Source organism: Rhodnius prolixus, unplaced genomic scaffold (assembly GCF_049639745.1).
Source record: "Rhodnius prolixus isolate KJV_2025 unplaced genomic scaffold, Rpr scaffold_1, whole genome shotgun sequence".
NCBI lineage: Eukaryota > Metazoa > Arthropoda > Insecta > Hemiptera > Reduviidae > Rhodnius > Rhodnius prolixus.
In genome coordinates this window covers 57444809-57465990 of record NW_027411581.1, presented here as the reverse complement: position 1 = coordinate 57465990, position 21182 = coordinate 57444809, and the positions used below count along the sequence as shown (strand labels likewise).

Below are 21182 nucleotides of genomic sequence, written 5' to 3'. Positions count from 1 at the left end.
ATTATAAAAAAAAAAATTGACTGCTTTTATTGAAATTTACGACTGCAACGATTGTTGCATCAAGCAAATGTGGTACACGTTAAAAAAAATATCAAGCTATACGAGTGGAGAAAGCACCCAGTAGTGTCACTCCATTATCGTGGACATATGTTAGTCTGCTCTAATGATGACACTAGATCGCGAGACCACCTTCTCTTCAATCTTCTTGGAGGATCACCTGGTATAGCGGTAGAAGATAGGTGTTCTATGAGAGGGTTAGGATGATCTGCTGTAGAGGAATGAAATTTTAAGAAACGAGTTTTAGCAAGGATCTTTAACAAAAGGGATTTTCAGATCATTATGGATGGTGAGGTTAGAAACCTCCTTATTTAGTTTCAATATTTAAATTTCCCGATGAAACCTTTAAACTTTTAGGTTCCAATCAATTGTACATATTTAGAGTATATTTCTAGCATTTTTAGAGATAATGATCGGAATCTGATACTAATGGTGTGACTCTGATTCCCTCCCTTCTAACTCAATTCCTGATCCTGAGTCTTTTTTTACAGAATTTGCATCTTACTCGTCAGATATTTTCTTGCCCCATTTACCCTTAATTAGGAGCAAGGACCGCTCTAAAATCTGTTGACCATTCTTCTATGCAGCTCATACTAGAATAACGCTTAATTGCCTGTCCGATAACAGAAAGCTGAAGAAGGTTCCAATTCCAAAGTTGCTTGAAGCATCGGCTCCTCTGAAAGCTTTACATTCTTTTCTGCATCTCATACTGGAATAACCGTTTATTGCCTCTTCGATATCAGAGAATTGATGGAGATCAATTTAATTTATATAATTTTATATCCCTTAAATAAGAAAGCTGCACTGTTTACAAGTAAATAGCCGTATTTTGGCTTCGAAGCTGCCTATTTCCGATCGCTGGTTCAGACTCACACATCTTTCCTTATTTCCCCTGACTGTCCTAAAACAAATCCAGCTTTTTCTCTAGAAATTATGCGATCTCGATATTGCCAATACAGCGAAGGTTCTGTCCTTTAATTGTATTAAAGGAAATAAACCCTTTAAATAAATAAAATAACCTAAGAAGAAAAGTAATTTATGTAAATTGCTGTAAGATTGTTCGTACCACAAATAAAAACGCGAATAGAAATAAAATCCCCTTTGCGACCACACAGAACAATCCCTGCAGTTTGTATATCTGATGTATTATAAATTGGTTACCCTTTTAAAAATTGAGATAAAGGAAGTTAAAAATAGCTGTAGAGATAAAATAAAGGCGGGAGAGGCTGAATAAACGGGGGATTAAGTAATAAAGAGCGGTAAATGGGGGATATTAGCAAAATGTCGCTGTTTAGCGCAGATTGTTGCGGTGTACCACTATTTCTAACGTTAAACGTACGTTGTGTGGGAGAATAAAATATCCTCAGACTTCAAGAAATTGGCCTTGTTTGTTAGGCTGCGCTTTGCTGTGACCCACCAGATGAATTGTATGTTTAAAATTAAAAGACCAACCAAGAAACAGATGAGATTATTTATTAAAGGATTATAGCTGGCAGTCTTCCATGCAGCATTCATTTATTAATGATTACATGGTAATCCCACCGGTTCCTGCCCCGTGTCTAATTCCAGCATTCCAGATAAATGGATTCTGATAAAAAAGATAAAAACAAAAAAAAAATAATATGGCATGAAACACTCATGCTACTTCTCTTCACACAAGCTTCCAAAGTTCGAATTGATTCGAAATCTTGCTTGGCATCATTATTATACAGCTTCTGGTCCCACCAGAAAAGAAGAGCGGGATGTTTGATGCTGGCAACTCCCGCAAAGCGCTTCTACATTGACTTTCTTTGGTAAAAATGATTTGAATAAAAATTATGAAGATCTTTTTTTATTTATAAGATGGTACCACTTTTTGCAAATTTTTTAAGATGTGGTTGGTAAAAAAAAAAAAAAAAAAAGGTGAACTACAGCCTATTCTTTCGAAGCAGGCTTTACGTCCAACTACCAAATTAGGTGCCACGGACGGAAGCGACTAGCATACTTTACTATAAAATTCTTATATTAAGTATTAATTAAAATCCAAGGCCTAGACGGGAAATCGAACCCAGTACCGCCACAATTCATTTTAGCATTGCGGGCCTCGCCTCAAACTGCTCTACTACCGTGACACCTCTCTGAACCAGAACTCCGCTACACAAGAAGCTCCTGCATTCAAGCACTTGTTATTCGGTTAATCACGCTGCAATTATTCTTAATTTATCCATTGTTTTGTACTATTTTTTTTAAAGTTATTTCTTTTAATCATATATTGTTATTGGTTCGCTAACATTATAGTTATTGTATCACAAGTTCATTATGCATATTAATAGTTAATCTATATTACTTCTATTTAACCCTATCTACTCTCTATTTTATATTTAAATAAAAAAAATGCATCTTATGTAATGTGAGCATCACCTAGTTACACCATCACAGTTGAACAGAGCAAGCATTACGATTTCTTCTCGATGCAAAAAATCTTAGTGTTCTAATGTGTTCCTAACGGCCTCACGTGAATTGTTAGATCAATGTAAAAGAATATCTCACAAGTAATGGGATGTAGTATTTTCAGATAATTATTTTAAACTTAAATTTTGGGGGCGACTACGTGCGAAACTACTTTACAGACTACTTGGACGACGCTCTAAATTGCCCATTGAACTCAAACGCTTAATATACAGTACTATTCTCAAACCTATATGTGGACTTACGGACTAGAGCTGTGGGGTTCAGCCAAAACTAACAAACATACGGACAGTACAGGACATTTCAATCAAAACTACTGCCGACAGATAGCTGTGACGCTCCTTTCTACGGTGACTAACCTCACTCTTCACAACGACCTCAACATCCCCTTCGTACACCAATTAGCCAAGACTAAATATCAAAAATTCCATACTACTCTCTCCACTTGCTCCAATCCTCTAGTACAGTCTCTCGCCTCCTCTGACATTCCTGACAATCCTCCTCGTCGACTGAATCGCCAGTGGCCCCCCGCGACTTCCTCGCAGTCTAAAGGCCTAAAAATCATATCCTGTAGAAAGTGTTACCGCTGGGCAGTTTCTTTCCTCCTGCCTTTCACGCCTCTATACTTCAATCTCCCTATTTACTTATTGTATAGTGTATTATACAGATTTAAAAAAAAAAAAAAATTAGGGGGCAAAAATAATTGATATAAGTAATAAAATGAAGAGATGGGAATTTCATATTAACGATAAAAAGTGGGCTAAAAACAAATTAAAAATGTGGCAGCAATTAGTGCAGCAATATTTGTCGCACAAGGACACCCCTTTCTATCTGCCCTAGCCCGTCATGGATCTACTTAGCGTTGACCGATCCCCACACAGACAGGTCTGTTGTTCCAGAAAATATGTGTGATGGCGCCCAGATGACGAGCCTGCGCAATGCCGAGAGAGATAGCTGTGAGAGGTATCTCGTTGTTGTTTACGTATTTAGAAAAATGAGTTGATTGGACACATTTTAAAAAAGTAACACAAATCAAAAGACAGAAAGAAAAAAAAAAAAAAAAATAAATAAATCAGGATCGCGTCATACACTTAAAATGGAAACCAGTATGAAGGAGGAGGGAAGAAGAGAGATCAAGTAAAAAAAAAGAAGAGAAAAATAACACGAGAAGATTGATTGGAGATTTGACGGAAGTATTTGAAGACTTGTCTGAACGGATTGCACCAGTGTGTGTAAATAAATGCATGCCTGTTGAAAACTAGCTTGCTGTTATGGAGGTCAGGTAACAGGGTCTTTAAAGAAAGAAGAAAAAATGTACAGAATACTCGGTCATGTATCTACATGCATTTAGCATCGTCATCTGTTTTCAGTGTAAGCATTTGGGGATATGTATTTCTGCCTGTCAGGGAATTTCACCTTATTGTATTTGACATTTTTATTTATTTTATTAATTACTCTATTTGAATTTTAAAGAACAAAAAAATTGATTTGTATCACACACATTTCTTCCTCGTAATCTAGATCTTACTCTGTGTTCTATTTCCTTCAGTCATCGTGTTCGCATTAAAAACAGGATGTAGTAAAAAAAAAAAGTTCGATCCTTCAAAATGTCTTCAAATCCAATTAATTTTGTTCTTTATAAAAAAAAATAAAAAAAAATACAGATTTCATAAGAAGTCGTATGTATTGTATTTTACTCCCTTTACAATTATTATTGACGTTTTTAGAATAGGTTATTGTACTGATTGTAATTTTGGAATTGGAAATGTACAACAGCTTAATTCCTGACAACTTTAGCTTAAATCCGATTACCTATGACACGTATATCAGATATATCAGATGTGGCACGCACAAAATTAGAGAGAGACAAAAAATTATTAAATAATTTAGTGATTTGTGGAGTACTTTGAAGAAATTACACCATAAATGATATCAATGAACATAATAGTGGGCCATTTAATCAAATCTTTGTTTTTCTACTATATGGTTGCAAATATCAAAAAATTATGTTTATTTCTATATGCTACACGACACTAAGTTTTCAAAATTTAGACACGTGCCAAGCTCAAAAAGATTCACCATCATTGGCTTAAGTTCACCACAGTTTTTGGAGTAGCTTATTAGCGTTTTATATCTCGTTTTTTTTTTTTTTCTGATCATTGAGTTCAGAAAAGAAAAATTGCTTTTGAAGCTGAGGTCGCAAAGTGGCAAGATTTTCTTTTTGTTTTCTATAAAGTCGGTATTTACTTTTGCATTTTTGAGTACTACTAACTTAGTGTTTTGAAAAAAAGCTGGCGGCGTGTCCTAAAAGGAAGTGTGTCATAATACAATCTATAAATTCTAAATAACTTTCAACTCATACTTTAAGCCAGGGGACCCCAAACTTTTTACACAGGGGGCCACAGTTCACGTCCCTCAGACCGTTGGAGGGCCAGAATATGTATATATATATATATAAAAAAAAAACTACTTTAATGTAAAAAACAAAACGGGAACAAATAGAATATTTAAAATAAAGAACAAGTTAATTTAAATCACCAAACTGCCCAGTATTTCTGTGGGAACTATGGACCTGCTTTCGGCTAATGAGATGGTCAACGTCCGGTTTAGTTATAGTGCTTTGCCTTTCTTCCTACTTTCTGGCTGTTATTTTTCGGAGTCGTGACGCGTCCGTCCCGCGTCATCGGAAGTAGTACTGTACATGAGCGGACGCAGCGCTTTGCAGCACCGCCACATATAGTGCTCCTCTCACTGACCTCCAATGAAAGAGATGCTCCTTCCGGAAGTGCGGCTAGGGCCGGATAAATGTCCTCAGGGGGCCGCATGTGGCCCGCAGGCCGTAGTTTGGGGACCTCTGCTTTAAACACTTCCAGAACAACCAACCTGTGAAGTCTAGAAAATACTACAGCGGACTAATCAAAAAATGTGCTACTACAAATGGGTTAAAAGTTAGTATTTTAATATTATATCCCTTTAGATAAAAAGTTTTAGTAAGAACAAAGTATGAAATTTGATTTTTGTATCTTGAATCAAGAATTTACTTTGTTTTGAAATCTTGAAAGCCCAAAAAGGTCGTGGATGTTCTTAATTAATACGCAGAACTGGATACGCTTTCTTGCTTGAATTGTGGGCAGTTCATTTGCTTTGCATGTTGGAAGTAGAGGCACAAAGCGGAAGTTTATTTATTGCACAATTAATAATTAGGTAGCATAGTCAATATTTTATAAAAATATTTTTTGTTTTAACTTTAAAAATGAAATTTGATGTTAATACTTCTTTACCATGGTTTTACCAAAAGAAATTTGGAGCTAAGACAAATTTTAGTTAGTCATTACCACAATCATTTAAAGATGATAAATGTTATTCTCTGCAAGCAGGAGCATGATTGGTAGTCTAAATAATTTATTCATTCCATCATTTTGGCCATTCACATTCTTTGCATAAGTAACCAAAAGAAAGCAATTTATCCCATTTTATCAATCACTCTTTCACAATAATAATTATGGTGAATGAACTTGAATGATTAGTGCACGAAGTGTTTCCTTCCTTATGAGTGTACGATATGAGTAAGATCATAATTTTCCAATTTCCCCAGATGTTAACAATATCCGGTTGTTCCTACATTTGTGAGCAGAAGTAGACAGACGCTCATAAATCGCAACAACCCAAAGATCACTCAAAAGGAAAACAAAAAAATCCGAAATAAATACCATATTGCGAGTTTCATCACGAATGGTAGAATCTAAAATTGTTCTGCCAGCGTTAAAGAAATATTGTAAGCTTATAGATCAAAAAACTGGGCAAATATCTACCGTCTTAGACAAAAAACTAAAATGTAATTCAGTACCTCGGAGGTACTGTCACATTGTCATTGTCATATGTCACATTTTAAATTTTTTACTAGAGAGCAAATAAAAGAGTTTTCTCGTGGTATTTTCTTACTTATACGAGGGTCGTTTGAAAAGTCCGTGCAAAGTCAGAGAGATAGCACTACTGGCGCGTATCGAGGTTATGTTTAGTTAGTAGCGTCTCTTGGAAGAACACACACCAAGTTTCAGCCAGATCGGTCTATTTCTTTGTGTTTGGCATTCGTTTGAATCGAGGAAGTCGAGTGATTTTCAAAAAAATGGACGAAAAAGAATTTCGTGTGTTGATTAAACACTACTTTATGAAAGGCAAAACGCCTGAGGAGACTAAAGAGAAGCTTGATAAACATTATGGTGACTCTGCACCTTCGATTAGAACAGTTTATAAGTGGTTTCAAAATTTTCGGAGTGGCCATATGGGCACAAGTGACGCTGAACGTTCTGGACGCCCAGTTGAGGTTACTACTCCAGAAATCATTGATAAAATCCATGATATGGTGAAGGATGCTAGAAGAGTGAAGGTGCGTGAGATTGCTAGTGCTGTGGGCATCTCGAATGAACGGGTACATAATATTTTGCATCAACATTTGGAAATGACAAAGCTATCCGCAAGATGGGTGCCGCGATTGCTCACGCTTGACCAAAAACGAAATCGTGTGAAGTGTTGCAAGGACGGTTTGCAGCTGTTCCAGAAGAATCCGCAGGACTTTAAGCGTTTCGTCACTGTGGATGAAACATGGATACATCACTACACTCCTGAGACCAAAGAACAATCTAAACAATGGGTTACCAAGGGGGAATCTGCGCCAAAAAAAGGCGAAGTCCGTTCCTTCGGCCGGAAAGATTATGGCGACTGTCTTTTGGGATTCGCAAGGAATAATCCTCATCGACTATCTGGAATAGGGTAAAACTATTACAGGTGCATATTATTCATCGTTATTGGACCGTTTGAAAACCGAGCTGCAAGAAAAAAGGCCCACGATTGGCCCACAAAAAAAGTCCTTTTCCATCACGATAACGCACCAGCTCACACCTCAGCAGTTGTGGTCGCAAAATTAATGGAAATAGGGTTCCAACTCGTTTCACATCTCCCCCTATTCTCCAGACTTGGCTCCCTCGGACTACTATTTGTTCCCAAATATGAAGAAATGGCTGGCGGGAAAAAGATTTTATTCAAACGAGGAGGTGATTGCAGAAACGAATGGCTATTTTTCAGACTTGGACAAATCCTATTATTCGGAAGGGATCAACAAACTAGAGCAGCGTTGGACGAAGTGTATAAGCCTAAAAGGAGACTATGTTGAAAAATAAAAAAGGTTTACCCCAAAAAATTAAGTAGTTTTTATTTTTGCACGGACTTTTCAAACGACCCTCGTAATGTATTCTTGGGAATCTTAAAGCACGTTAACAGATGGTTGGGTAATAAAAAATAATAATTTTGTATTAGAAACATTAAAAAAATAAATTAAAAAAAATTTGACCTAGTGTTGTGTACCTCCGGGCTACTGAATTATTCTTAAATCTTTTAAAATAATATTTAAACAAAATAGTTTGCTTTTTACAATAAATTTTGATTAAATTTACAAAAGGAATATTGTAAATTTATCAAAATAAAATTATAATCAGTTGCTTATTAGTAAAAGATAATTTATAAATTGTATTCTTTATTTATTACAAAAATTTATTTGATGAGTAAAGATTTGCTTGTAAAAGGCATTTATGTTTGTTATTCAATTATTTTATAACAAATTATATGTAATTATTAGAGAATTTTCTCTATATTTTTTTAAAATAATAATTCTAGAAAATCATTATTTTATACTTTAATAATAATTAAAACATTTTACTTATCTCTAATCTTTAATTTCTTTCCAGCGGAGAATATGACATGCGCACTTCTTGCGGGTTAATTATGTTGCTTCTTAAACAAACGCCGATTGGCTGCACTGTTAGCAGTGCGCAAAATAACGGTAAATTAGAGGAAAAAAAGCAATAAATGAAATAATGTTCTTGAATTAAATTAATGGCAGTTTCATCTCCCTTTCTTGGTTTTTATTAATATTTTATTTCAATCCGTATCTCTTCTCGTTTACTGGTCTAGTCGGTCTCGTATTGATGACTGTAAGGATTATTCAAATACTTCCACTTGTTTTTTTTTCAAGAATTGATTCAAATGATTCAGCTGTTGCCTTCTTCCATCTAGAACCATGATATCAGTTCAACCGTCCAATTCAATATCAATATCATGAATCAATTCAGTGAATTTTGGAAGGAATTTGTTTTTAAGTTCACCTCTGACAGCCTGCCTGAAATGTTTTGAATTTTTCGAAGAATTATATAAACTTAGAGAATAATTTTGTAATAATTAGATTTTGCTGCTATTAATGTATTTTCATAAATTTTGGCAGATATATCCTCAGTAAATGATAATCTTTTACATTTTCTGTACTACCATTCACTAATTTCTCAATTTTATGGCCATCATAGGCGAACGTTACATTTTTAGTCACTATTTATATTATAAGAAATGTCACTTCATCAAGTACAATCAGAAAATATAGGAGGGACAAGGCACCATGTCACAAAAAGTAAATTTTACAGGGGAGCCAAATAAAGATATTTTTCCAAATTCATTTTTTGTTCCACTTTTCCGGTTATACACTTCCTGTACTTCTCACCGTAATTATTACATTAGGTAAGGCCACTTTAACTCCCATATTTTAAAATATTTTACTTTCATCTCCATTGTGAAAAAATTTATGCCCATGTAGTGCCTTTTACCCTTAAGCAATGAAGTATCATAGCGCTTTTTAAAAATACATAAATCGCTTAATAGTAAACATAGGGCATAGTGCTTTACACCTCTAGAAAGAGCAACAAAAAATTTGTAAAATGATGCCAAAATCTGAAAATCGAAAAAAATGGACATGGTGCCTTTTCCCTCCGAGGGTACAGATACATATATGCAGGGCCGGATATAGATAAAAAGAGGCCCTAGGCTATTCCACTTATGAGGCCCTTTCACCTCCCATTTTTAAGTTTGTAAATTACATGAGTGATAATAAAATACATCACTACTCTGATATTATATCAATATGTTAAATGAAACATGTTGTTATTGGTACTGTTTTTAAAATAGTGTAATTTTAATTTTGTTAACAATTTGAATGTAGGCCCCCCCTTGATCTTGAGGCCCTAGGCTGAAGCCTAGTTAGCCTATAGGAAAATCCGGCCCTGCATATATTCTTTATTTATGTATAATACATACCTTCTTCATGAATATCCATTACGATTGTTACAAGATTTCACTGCACACAAACCTAAAAAAAATGGTTTGAAACTCTACGTTTCAACAGGAGCAACGAGAACAGACAAGCGACTTACGCGGTGGCTGGGTTCCGATTACTGTCTCGGTTGGAAGGAAGGCGAGGCGTCACCGTTTACCGATGTAACCTTTATTCTTTATTCTTTCAAAATTCAACGATATACAGTTAATAGTACGAGTAGACTTTGATTCAATTCTTGAAATCGACTATATCTTAGAAATTCTCCTATGTGCATTGGTAGAACTCTCGATGTAAATCCCAATTTTACTGGTCAGTTTTAGGAGATCTTGGCGCTTCACTCAGTGTAGAGGATCGCTAGGAATGACAGGAGAGGCTGTACTAAAGGATTCGAGCAAAGAGAAAGTGTAGTGTTGGTATTTCTGGTAGTTTTCCTTGGCTAGCTGCTTTGCAAAAGGAATGTTGAGTTGGGTCAGGTTTGTGGCATCGAACGGGGTGCACCAACTAGTATTTACCGTAGCATTGTTGTAGATTGAAATGGCTATGTTGTTCTCGTAGGTTTGACTGAGCCCCAGTGTCTATACATTGGTTAATTACAGAGCCTTATTTATTTCCATCCACGACACCCTAATTTGGTGGTTGGACGTAAAGCCCGCCTGGAAAAAAGAACTATTTCCGTCGGAAGTTTGGACGAAAATTTAGTTCAAATAGTTGGTAAAGAATTTTGAAGCGTCATGTCTTTTTTATTTTATTTTTTTTAAAGAATAGTGTGTGGATTCCTTGTAATTGGTTAGCCTATGAACTGCTCAATGTAGCTCACCAGATCTGTCCAACGAGAGCAATGGTGAATGGTCAAAATCGATAATCCGAAAGATAAAATTATTTTCTTTTTAATGAGGAATAAAAGAATGTATAAAAAAAATAATGTAGTTCATCATAATGTGCACTGTATTGGACACAATAACAATGTATGACAATAGCCTCTACAAAGATTAAATTTATACAATGTAGTTCGGAGATTATAATAGCAATGGTCTTGAATGGCGCCCATGCTGAGCTGCAATCAGTAAAATGCGAGCTAAACAATTTAGAAACACTCTTTACAATCACAATATGCATTTGAATTCTTTACCATGTTCCTCCATATAAGATCATGATCCATAATTTCAGAAGCCTCTTAATGGATAATGGTCTTCCCGTATTCAGTTAGAAGCTTTTTTAAAAAAATGTTGTGTTTGCGTTTTAAAAAACGGATTCTGTCCGGATTCTTGAAGTTTATTAAGAAAATGATGTTAGTTTAAAGAAAGAAATATACAAAGATGTAATGATAAAATTTAGCTCATTTAACAAGCTCATTGACACAAAGTTATGGAAGTAGTTAAGTTTTATGATCATTATATTTTGATGTTAGCGGTCTTTGCGTTTTGGGTGAATTTTATTTTATTTTTTGTTTTATTAAATCGTTATTCTTTAAGTAAAAAATTACTGTAGATGGAGCTGTTCCGGATTGGGTAGCCTGTATATAGTATGTGCTTCCAGATGTCTGGACAAGTTCTAACTGGAAGGAGTGGTGGGTCCTCTTTTAGAGCAGTTTGGATGACCTTGAGATGTCTAATTTCCTGATGCTATTAAATTTTGTTTTCTTTCTTTTTTTTGAAATAGTTTTAACGAAACTTCTTCCGATGATTCTGTATTCCTTAGACAAAGTTTCTACTTGTATTTTTAAAAAAAGTTTATTTTTATCTTATCTCATCCATGCCCACAAAAATCCACTACCTCTATATTATATTGTCTTAGAGCCAGATATTCACAATCAAAATATATTAAACGTCACTGGACTACTCTAAACAATAATCAAGATACAAAACTAAAGAAATATCTCATTTCCAGCAAGAGGATTTTTTGTGATTGTGTCAATGTTTCCAAATTGGGTATCCATTGGCCATAAATGTGTTGAGGTTCCTGGAGTTTGCAATACAAATATTTTTAGCGTCCATTTTGATATTTTATTGGCTACATTTCTGCTCCTGTTATCAAACATTCAGCGCTGAAATCCTTACAATGGAATAGACGTCCTTACTGATGCAATTATTTAGTTCGCCTCGAAAATACCTCGATTTCTGTTTTTTTACTTACTATTTACGATTTTAGTGGATCTGGATGCTGTAGAAAGTTCAACATCTTGGGGTCCTAGCTATCAGTTGAAATCACAGATCAGTTAAACATTCTAATCCTTCTAAACCAGCAGGTTTATCAAAACTACTCCACAACATTCGTATTTTAGGTCTAACAAATAAGAAGTAGCAACACGCGGGATTTGAACTACAAATGGATCTTCCACTTACAAAACAACGTTCATGACCACTACACTAACATCTGCCTCGTCCAGGACACCTAACTGTTAGTTGGAGGTTTAGCCTTGACTGTGAAAATTTGCGATTACTATACTTTACATTCATATTTTAATTTGAATAAACTGTTTGAACAGTAACTTGTTCAAATGGAGGTACTTTAGACTGTTGCTTAAGTTACAGATATCTTGAATACCTCTGGAAAAACCAATTTCCTGAAAAAAAAAGTTTTTAAAAGAAAGGATATCGGTATTTAGGAAGTAATAAAGAATAAAGAAAATCATTGGAGGCATTTTCAAGAAAATTTAGAAAATAGAAAATTTGATTTGCAGAGTAAGATTTTCCCGAAAGCGACAATAGTATCCCCCAAAAGCGACAATAGTATCCCCCGAAAGCCACAATAGTATCCCACAAAGTTTAATCTTAGTGTAATTTTTAATTTTTGATATATTCTTTGCATTACTTACCTGCAGACTGCGTTAAAACTACTTTTTTTTTCTCAAGTTTCCAGGGAAGTTCTCTAATGTCTGAGAAGTTTCTCAGTAAATTCTCGGTTCTCGAAAATCTGACACGACCTCGAATACTTTTTCCTTCAGTGATTACTAAAACAGTAAATAATAAGTTGAAAAAAATTTGACGTCAAGTAGTATATCTAGATCGAAAGTTCGTGTCGATTAAGCTCGAGGTAGGCAAATTGATCGATGTGGGAGTGAGCGAGTAAGAGAAGAGAGAGAGAGAGATCCTGAGACATGACATCATTGGTTGTATATTTTGAAAATGTGACACCCATATTAACGGTGCGGGTCCGCCGATAATAGCTGCACCGTCTTCCTATCTACGGATACCTCCTCTCCTCCGGTAGCAGTTTGTTATTGAAGTCCATGTTAGTAGACGTTTAGCTCGGCTTTGTGTGGCTTGTTTGGCCAGTTTTGTTAGAAGAATTACAGGAGAGGACGTATTATGTGTGTATATCTCAGCCACATTCTCCACAACTACCCAGTCTTGGTAATTTCTCCTGCTTCAAAGTTATCACCGTATAATTTATAACGTACCACCGTCCATTAACAATTAATTATTGCAACACAGTTTTATTTGTGACGATTATTATTTATTAATATTTTTATTATTATCTTTTTGACAAAAATTTAGCCTAACGTAATCAATAAAAATAATTGCGTAGAGAAGGATGCATGAATACTGGTGAACATCATCTCTACTGCAATTGAACTACAGCATCAACCAATGCTACCTATTCAAATCTTAGACATCTATTCTATTTAAAACAGGTTCGCTTCAAAACAGAATTCTATATATGCACGTAAAACGTTTTTATGTTAAGGGAACAGAGCAGTAAATTGTACAGAAATGGTTTTCTATCGACTTAGTTTAGTAACCTTTTGTTTCGTTTGTTTTTTTGTCAAAATACGTAGACTAATGAAGGAATTTATCAGGAGATGCAAAAGCTTGCTGCTAAATCACCACTAGCAAGCACATCTCTTACGTACGTGCTTTTTGTTAACGTTAGCTTCATAAAAGAACGTTTTTCAAGATATGGCTTCCTATCTTGGCGATTTCTTCAGTTTTCTTCGACTTTATAAAACTTGTGCAGTCATTGCAGCAATTATTTCTACAAAATTTTTGAGCCTGTTATTGTCTCTTCAATGGGTAGTTTCACTTTTCTAATCAAATTATTAGACAGATATTGAGATAAACTTGATCTTAGAAGCTCGAAATTAAGTTAAAATTTGTTGAAAGCTCATGCTTTAAGTGTTCTTTAATTATTGAAAATGAAACGCTCAAGGATATTAAAAAGCATGCATGCTTCGTCCGACGATGAAATCAGCATTCTCAAATATCTTTTAAATATTTTACACTGGACCGTACATCGCAAATTGCAGCTGAATACTCTTGTAACACCAGTAAACGGAGAACTGTTACTCTCGAGGAAGTCGAGATAATTAGCTTCTTGCCTGTTGATAAGATCAAGACAGCCTTCAAAACTCTTCTATTTACCGATCAACTTGCAACGCTTTTCCCTTTTAAAGTTCTGCAATTGCTGCAACCACTACATTCAACTAAGGCTAATCTGCCCAAGCGGGCATCTGGGATATACCAATACATAGAAGGATAATCTCAAAGGGAACGTAGTTCAGGACTAGGATACTACAAGATTTGTACTGGAGGCCTTAGAAAAGACTGGCTTGGCAATGCGAAAGATTTTTTAAGGATGATCCTGCCGCGGGTTAGGTTAGGTATAGACTAGATCGTATTCCCAAATAGTTCTTGATTGTTCAAACTGAACAAATTTTAAAACTGATCCGAGAATGTTTCAAACTTTATTGCGTCTTTTATCTTTATTAATATTCAAAAATGTGAAAATGTTTCACATAGCACTGGAGAAGTCGTTAAAATTCTAGTCATATAAGCGCAATTATTTATTACATGTTTATTAAATAATTAATTAAAAGAATTTTCTTCAATGGCAAGTTTTTCCTGCATTAAAGGAAAATTGAAAAAAAGGAAATTGCCTAGTTTTTACTCTAGTTTCATTCCATACATGTTGTGACGGTCAAAAAAAAAAAGATCGTTAACTGTTCTTGGCTTAAGAAAACAGAAATTCTCCCACTTCTTTCGGTACCGGAAACACCTGTTCGCTTACATCATTATGAAGGTCATGAGACTTGCTAATCAAGAAGTAGATATTTAGATTATTTTGTTCATTATTTGTTTTTTGTGTGATGAACTTTAGGGAATAAAACTCGAATTTCTTCTAAATCCATTTTCTTTTAACGATAACGGCATTGTAATTATTTAAGCGTAATGGCTTAAAGCATTGCCCATATAATAATGTATTCTTGGGAATCTTAAAGTATCAATAAATTTAGAAGAATACATCGAGATTTATTTAATATAAACAAAATAATTACTGGCCAATTGGTCAATTGGGTTCGCCAATAATAAAGGCCATTCAAAAAAAGATTGGTAGAAAAGTGATGAACTTAGATTGGTGTCATGTTCTGTGGTAGTAACCTTTTTTTGTGGCAAGCTCTTGGTTTCCATGCCGATTTGTTTCTTGGATTTTGGAAGCAAAGAATTCTTGAACGTTAGTCACTCACTGATCAGAGAACAAATGATAATCTAAAGGTCCAAGATCCGGGTCTGTACGCTATTTCTCCCCTCCCCTTCTGGATCAATTTCAGATTTTGGGTTTTTACAATATCCGGTTAGAAGAGTATTAAATTGTTATTATTATTCTTTAAAACCGGATGTTTCTGAGCAGAAAAACACGTTCCATTTGTTCAGTAATAGAGGCGGAAATCACTGAGAATTTGCTATCTGGGATGAATTTCCAATGGATACGACTCTGATTAAAAATCAAAAAACTAAAAAACTTAAACCACTGACTACTGTAATCAATTACGCCATCTTTCACATGTTACCAATTCGATTGCTATAAACCAATTCCTTGTATGGATATTTTCCGCCAAATCTACCAAATAAGTACGCACAAATAAAAAAACCCTGTATTAGGAAATCGCAAATATCTAAACTGTTATTAAAATGTGATTAAAAATATATTATAAAATCATTTATAGTTGATCAATTAATCCAGAATAAAAAAAAATTAATGCGTTTAAAAAAACCTAATAAATGAAATAATATTATGTTACAATTAGATTGTCATTTGTTAGTTGCGCAACGTAAGATCTAAATGGGTGTAAATTTGGTTTATAAATTAACGAAACCTAAAAAAAAAACAGTAATTTACGCAAGTAATGATTTAATTTCATTTTAATGGTAATTTGAAATTTAATTATAGCTGTAAGCGCTGGTAACTCGAACGATTCTTAACATTTTACGACCAATCTATAAACCATGTTTTTTTTGTCTCGATTTTTGTAGGAGAAAAAATTCTAGCTAACTAATTGCAATACTTTTTCCCAAAAACAGATTTTATTCAGAAGAAGTTTTGACGGAAGCTCTTAATTTAGGAGAAAAAGAGAAAGGATGTGAGAAAGAGATCTACCGGTTATCTGAGAAAAGTAATTTAAAAGTAAAAATAATCACAACCCCACATAAATCCAAATAATTAGATATTTATACAATTCTTTGCCCTAACTACGTAAATTTATATTTTCCTGTTATTTAACAAATATAATACTAGGCAGGAAATCACGTTTTCTTGTTCTAATTTCCTGCCCGTTAACGGATGTAATCTTTCTTTTTCAATTTATTTATTATACCTTCAGTCTGGTATCTGAATTTCCTTCAGACATAATTAGTGCAATTATTTGCAGGTATGTAACGTTCTTTCCTGGCTCCTAAAGCACATCCTACCCACCTACAGCAGACCTTGTTCTTATTAACTAAGTCTTAAGTATATGTTACCTCGACTGTTCCTCATCTAAAAAAAAAAACATATTCCGGGATCCTCATATTTGGCAGAAAGGTCTTGGAAACCATACGCTGGAACTAAAGTAAACCGAAGTTCCTTTTAGACAATAGATTTCTTTAAAATGTAAGTTACTATTTTTATCTTTGGTGATTGACAGCTAAAATGAAGTTTTTAAGTAGACATTTGAATGGGTAGAAATTTTATTTCTAGATTCTTATGGATTTAAAGGTCAACAACTTGAAATAGACTGTTTTAAGACTATGAAGAAGTATTAAGTAGTAAACTTACAATTTCGACAGCTAGTCTGTCACTGTCAAACTTTACGACTAGCTTAGGGTACGTTCACAACGGAGCTGTGAGCATAGATGATAGCGGAGATGATAGCAGTGATGCATCAGCGCTTATAGTATAACCTAGTACATTCTTATGTGAGCGTGCACAACGAAGCTTCGACTAGTGACTCATACTCGCTGCTATAAACGAGCATAGATGAGAGAATTGAATTTTTCATTTTTCTGCTAGCTGAACTCCAGTATCGGAGCTTCAAAATGGACGTCGAAAAATTATTTAGTGCTGTCTTTACTCATTATTTTTTATTATTTACTTTTAAACAATATTTTGTTTTTTAAATCGTGCTTACATTTATTTTCATGTGTATTTATTTATTTGTTTTTTCTCAATAAAATCATTACTTACCTAAGAGTAATCACTAGTTTTTCTTCTATGGTTATAGGATTTCCATGACAATTTTTCCAAAGTTTTCTTAATTTTGACCTTATTTTTTCTAAAATATAGTCGAATGTGGGTGGACCCATCCTCACATATTCAAAAAAAAACGATCCGGATAATTTCTAAGTTCCTTATATAAATAGTGAAATTCGCCCAAAGTACTTCGTTTTTTATTTATGGGATGTACATGATATTTTCTACAGCGTTTTTTCTTTAAAATATACCTTTTTGTTGCTGCTGAACATAAAAACTCTTCTTCACTACTCGACATGTTGCATGTATCACAGCTCTGTTGTGCACACTAACCAGCGATTATATTTTCACTCTATCAGTTATCATCTCTGCTATCATCTATACTCACAGCTCCGTTGTAAACGTACCCTTAGCTAGCTAACTCGCTGCTAAATACATATACTCTCTTCGCTACGTCATAATTAAGCAATGTCTCCCCTCAGGAAGAGCAGTTAAAATCTTATTGTTCTTTGTTAAATAAACATCACAATTACTTTATTTGCCTTTTAATGAGACTTTGTTTGAAGATTTTTTAATGATATCTTTTAAATTGTCACTAAAATTCTCATAGAAAATAGCTAATTAACGATTCAATAGAGTCTAAGTACTTTATTTTCCATCTTCCAGATGCTTGTTCTTCGAACGAGGCCGTACATTTACAACAAAGACTAAGAAGTCTTAGTTCAGAACTGGTGACACTACGGAACAGACTGGGAGAGCAGGCTGGCGCTCCAGCTGGCAGCTCCGCAGCTGCAGCGGCTCCCGTCCAACAGCAATCTTCGGGACATCAAACGCAAACGAATAACGATAGCAGGCACGAAGGTAAAGCAATCGAGAAATTCATTATAAACCCTTTTTTTTTTGTTTTGTTTATAATAATATAAAAAGTTTAAATGTTAAGGGCCATTCTAGAACAGTCTATTCTTTTGTTTTCTTCTATTTTTATATTCTCTTCTAGTTTCTTCTATTTTTGAAGACCCATCATCTGGCTCTCGGCCTCAAAACTCTTACTGTCCTATTCTTTCGAATATCAAAGATTACACGAACTGCGTGCAAGAAGAGGCCAGTTCTTTCTTTTTTTCCTTCATAAAAAGGAAGTAATGAAAACTTAAGGTCCTTTTATTTATTTTGAATTTTTACCGGAAGAACTCTTTTAAGTAGATGTAATTCTCAGTGGAAAACAGAGGATTTTAAGATTTGGTATGAGTGTATGGTTAGCCGAGCTAAAATAAACAAAAATCAAAGAAAATTTCGACTTAGATTTTTAACTACATCTAACACCTACTTCTAGGTGCTACCAAGAAGACTTTGGTCAATTTAGATTGATTGGAAGTTCTCTGTACATTTCAACAAAGTTTTCGTCTCTTTTCTTTGAGAGATTCCTCTAAATTGACTCTCATTGAGACATTTAAATTTTCACAACTAATTCAAAGAAACTTACTTTGTTTTTTAAAGTTAATGTGGAGCTATTTCTGATAATCTATTTTTTTTTTTTTTTAATAACAAATCTACTTTAACGCTATTGAAGTAATATGACATAATATCCGTCCACCAACATCTATGTGCTTAAATCTGAAGTAGAGCTAGCAAAGAAATATGAATGTATTTAAAAATTATAGCCGAATTAGAATGAATGGAAGAAAATGCTTAGAGAAGGATTACGTGATTTTAATTTCGGTTAAGCTATAAGGATGGCAGGAATATAGAGTACTGATCCTTCCATTAGTTGTAAGGTTTATGTAAATAGTTGTATATAGTAGAGGGATGAATGTGTGGAAGCGAATGTATTTATAAGTAAGAATGGAGAGTGAGTGATATTCTAGTGATAAGCACCTAGACGATGCTGGCTGTATGGCGAAAGCCGATGCCAAAAAAAAGGCAAAAAAATGTGCGACTTGTTAAGCGGATAGTTCAGTTAATAATGTGCATCCTTTTTGATTTTGGTGGTACTTCTATGATGTCAAATTCCGTTTTTTAATTTTGATTTGTCTCCTCCTGGATTGACTTAAATCCTAAATTTATTATAATCTAAAAAGATTTCTGTTAATGTTGAAGTAAGTAATTTTGTTCCTTTTATTCTCAGAGATTATTTATAGGCCTTTTGATAATTTACACCATTTTACTTAAAAAGAAAAGTCCAAAATGGCTGTAGATGATTACTGCTGTCCTAGAACATTCGATTATCAGTTTTGAAGTTGAACCTTAAAAGAAAATAAATAAACTCCAGTACTACTTAAAATCTTTTTTCTTTTTAAAGTAACTGAAAATGAAATTATCTAAAATTAAATAATGATAAATAAATAGCTTGAAGTTAAACGTGGTTACCAACTAATCGAGAGATAATTTGACACGTCATCACTTACTTTCTTTTCGTTGGTAATTCACTTGATGGATATTTTAGTCTTGAAAGTGCACTCAGTGTTGAGTATTAGAGCGTAAGAAGTGTCCAAGGGTAACCGAAGTATCCCTTTGGTTTGATCCATTACAAGTAGAAGTATCTTAATGTATCACTTACCCTAAAACTTTCTTGTCTAGAATAAGCTTATCTGAAAGTTTAGTTATCATTACCATATATATTGTCGCATCAAGTTCACTCATCATGTAGTTATTTTTTACGTAATTCATCATTCCATCGTGATTAATTATTTATAATAAATATGATTAATCATGGTAGACTAATTTTCAACTTGAATAGTCTATAGAAAAGAATGTTTACTATAAAGGATATCTTGATGTTAAAACAGGAGATATCTTGTTTTATTTTGCTTCTTTTTTTTAAATGAGATGTTAATTTTATGCATAGTGACTGTAATCTGGCATCCATGAGTGGGGCTAGTATTTGTTAGACTTTTTTTTTTTCTGTTTTACAGAGTCAGCTGTGATAAATCGACTTCATCCACAGTTTTTAGACTCAGCAAAATTTTTGCTAAAATATCTCTCTGCATATTACTTCTTTTTTTTTTTTCTTTACTATTTCCGAAGTGGAAGTATTGTGATTGATTTTCAAAAAAATTTTGAATTTTTATATTTCCAGTTCAGCGATTTTAAAATAAAAACCCTTATGTCTCCTAAGGATTTTGTAAACTCAAAAATCAACTATGAAGGCGATATTTCTGTTTGAGTTATGTTGTTGGGATGCATTCTTCCTACAATATTGATTAACTTTGTATAGACAAATTAAGTCACATATGAAGAATGTCCAACATGGAACCCAAAAGAAACAAAAGTGAAAAGACTAGAAGAACGCAGCAATCGATGCTACAAACGATTCTTTCGTAACTATTTGTCCGTACACTCTAAAACTTTGTGGATATATGGATGCGAGAATTGGGTTTCAACTAAGCATTTCAATACCAATCGCATCCAATCTTTCCTACGAAAATGATTTTAAATTATATTTCTATTATTGTCCTTCACACTGACCTTAGAAATCCCCTTCCCTTCCAAGTTAATTAAAGTGTATCTTAAATTTCACGAGTCTTACTTCCTCAGCAAATGCTATTGGTTTCGAGATTATCTCAACAGTATGAACTCAAGTTCTCCGTAGATAGTAAAATTTAAATAATGCTAGAGAGAACCTTAATTAGGACGTGGTTCCGCTCTTGTCTTTCATACCATGTTAACTTATTTCAGCATGTTTAACTGTTATTTATGCACATAGCTGTAAATTCTAGAATAACAATAACAATGAACCAAATTGGATGCGCACAAACCATTCAACTCGCACTAATCTATTCATAGCCTCAAAAATATATTTCTGGTAAACATTTTAAATCTAAAATATGCATGATCGCAAAACTTCTCCTTTAGAGGGATCAGAAAAAGTAATTAGTTTATATATAAAAAAAGAGAGACAGAAACTGAAGCCAAGTCTGTTCTTATAACTTGAAAAAGAAGTCAGATAGAAGTTTTAAGATTATCTGGAGTCATGCTGAGCAGCCCTTTTATCTTTGATCATGACAGTTTCCATGAATTCTGATTTAAGAAAGATATTTCATGGCTTGCTTTTATCTTATACTTTCCTGATTAATTTTGTTTA

At 33.9% G+C, this 21182-nt stretch overlaps 1 protein-coding gene across 8 annotated transcripts in view; it reads left to right on the top strand.

The window, feature by feature from the left end:
* dachs (unconventional myosin-IXb-like dachs) overlaps positions 1-21182 on the top strand; it is a 323656-nt gene that overhangs the window by 268743 nt on the left and 33731 nt on the right. For all 8 annotated transcript variants that reach the window (XM_074112324.1, XM_074112328.1, XM_074112325.1 and 5 more), the window contains one exon: positions 17771-17965. In XM_074112324.1, the coding sequence (XP_073968425.1) occupies positions 17771-17965 (195 nt within the window). The remainder of the gene's footprint in view (positions 1-17770; positions 17966-21182) is intronic.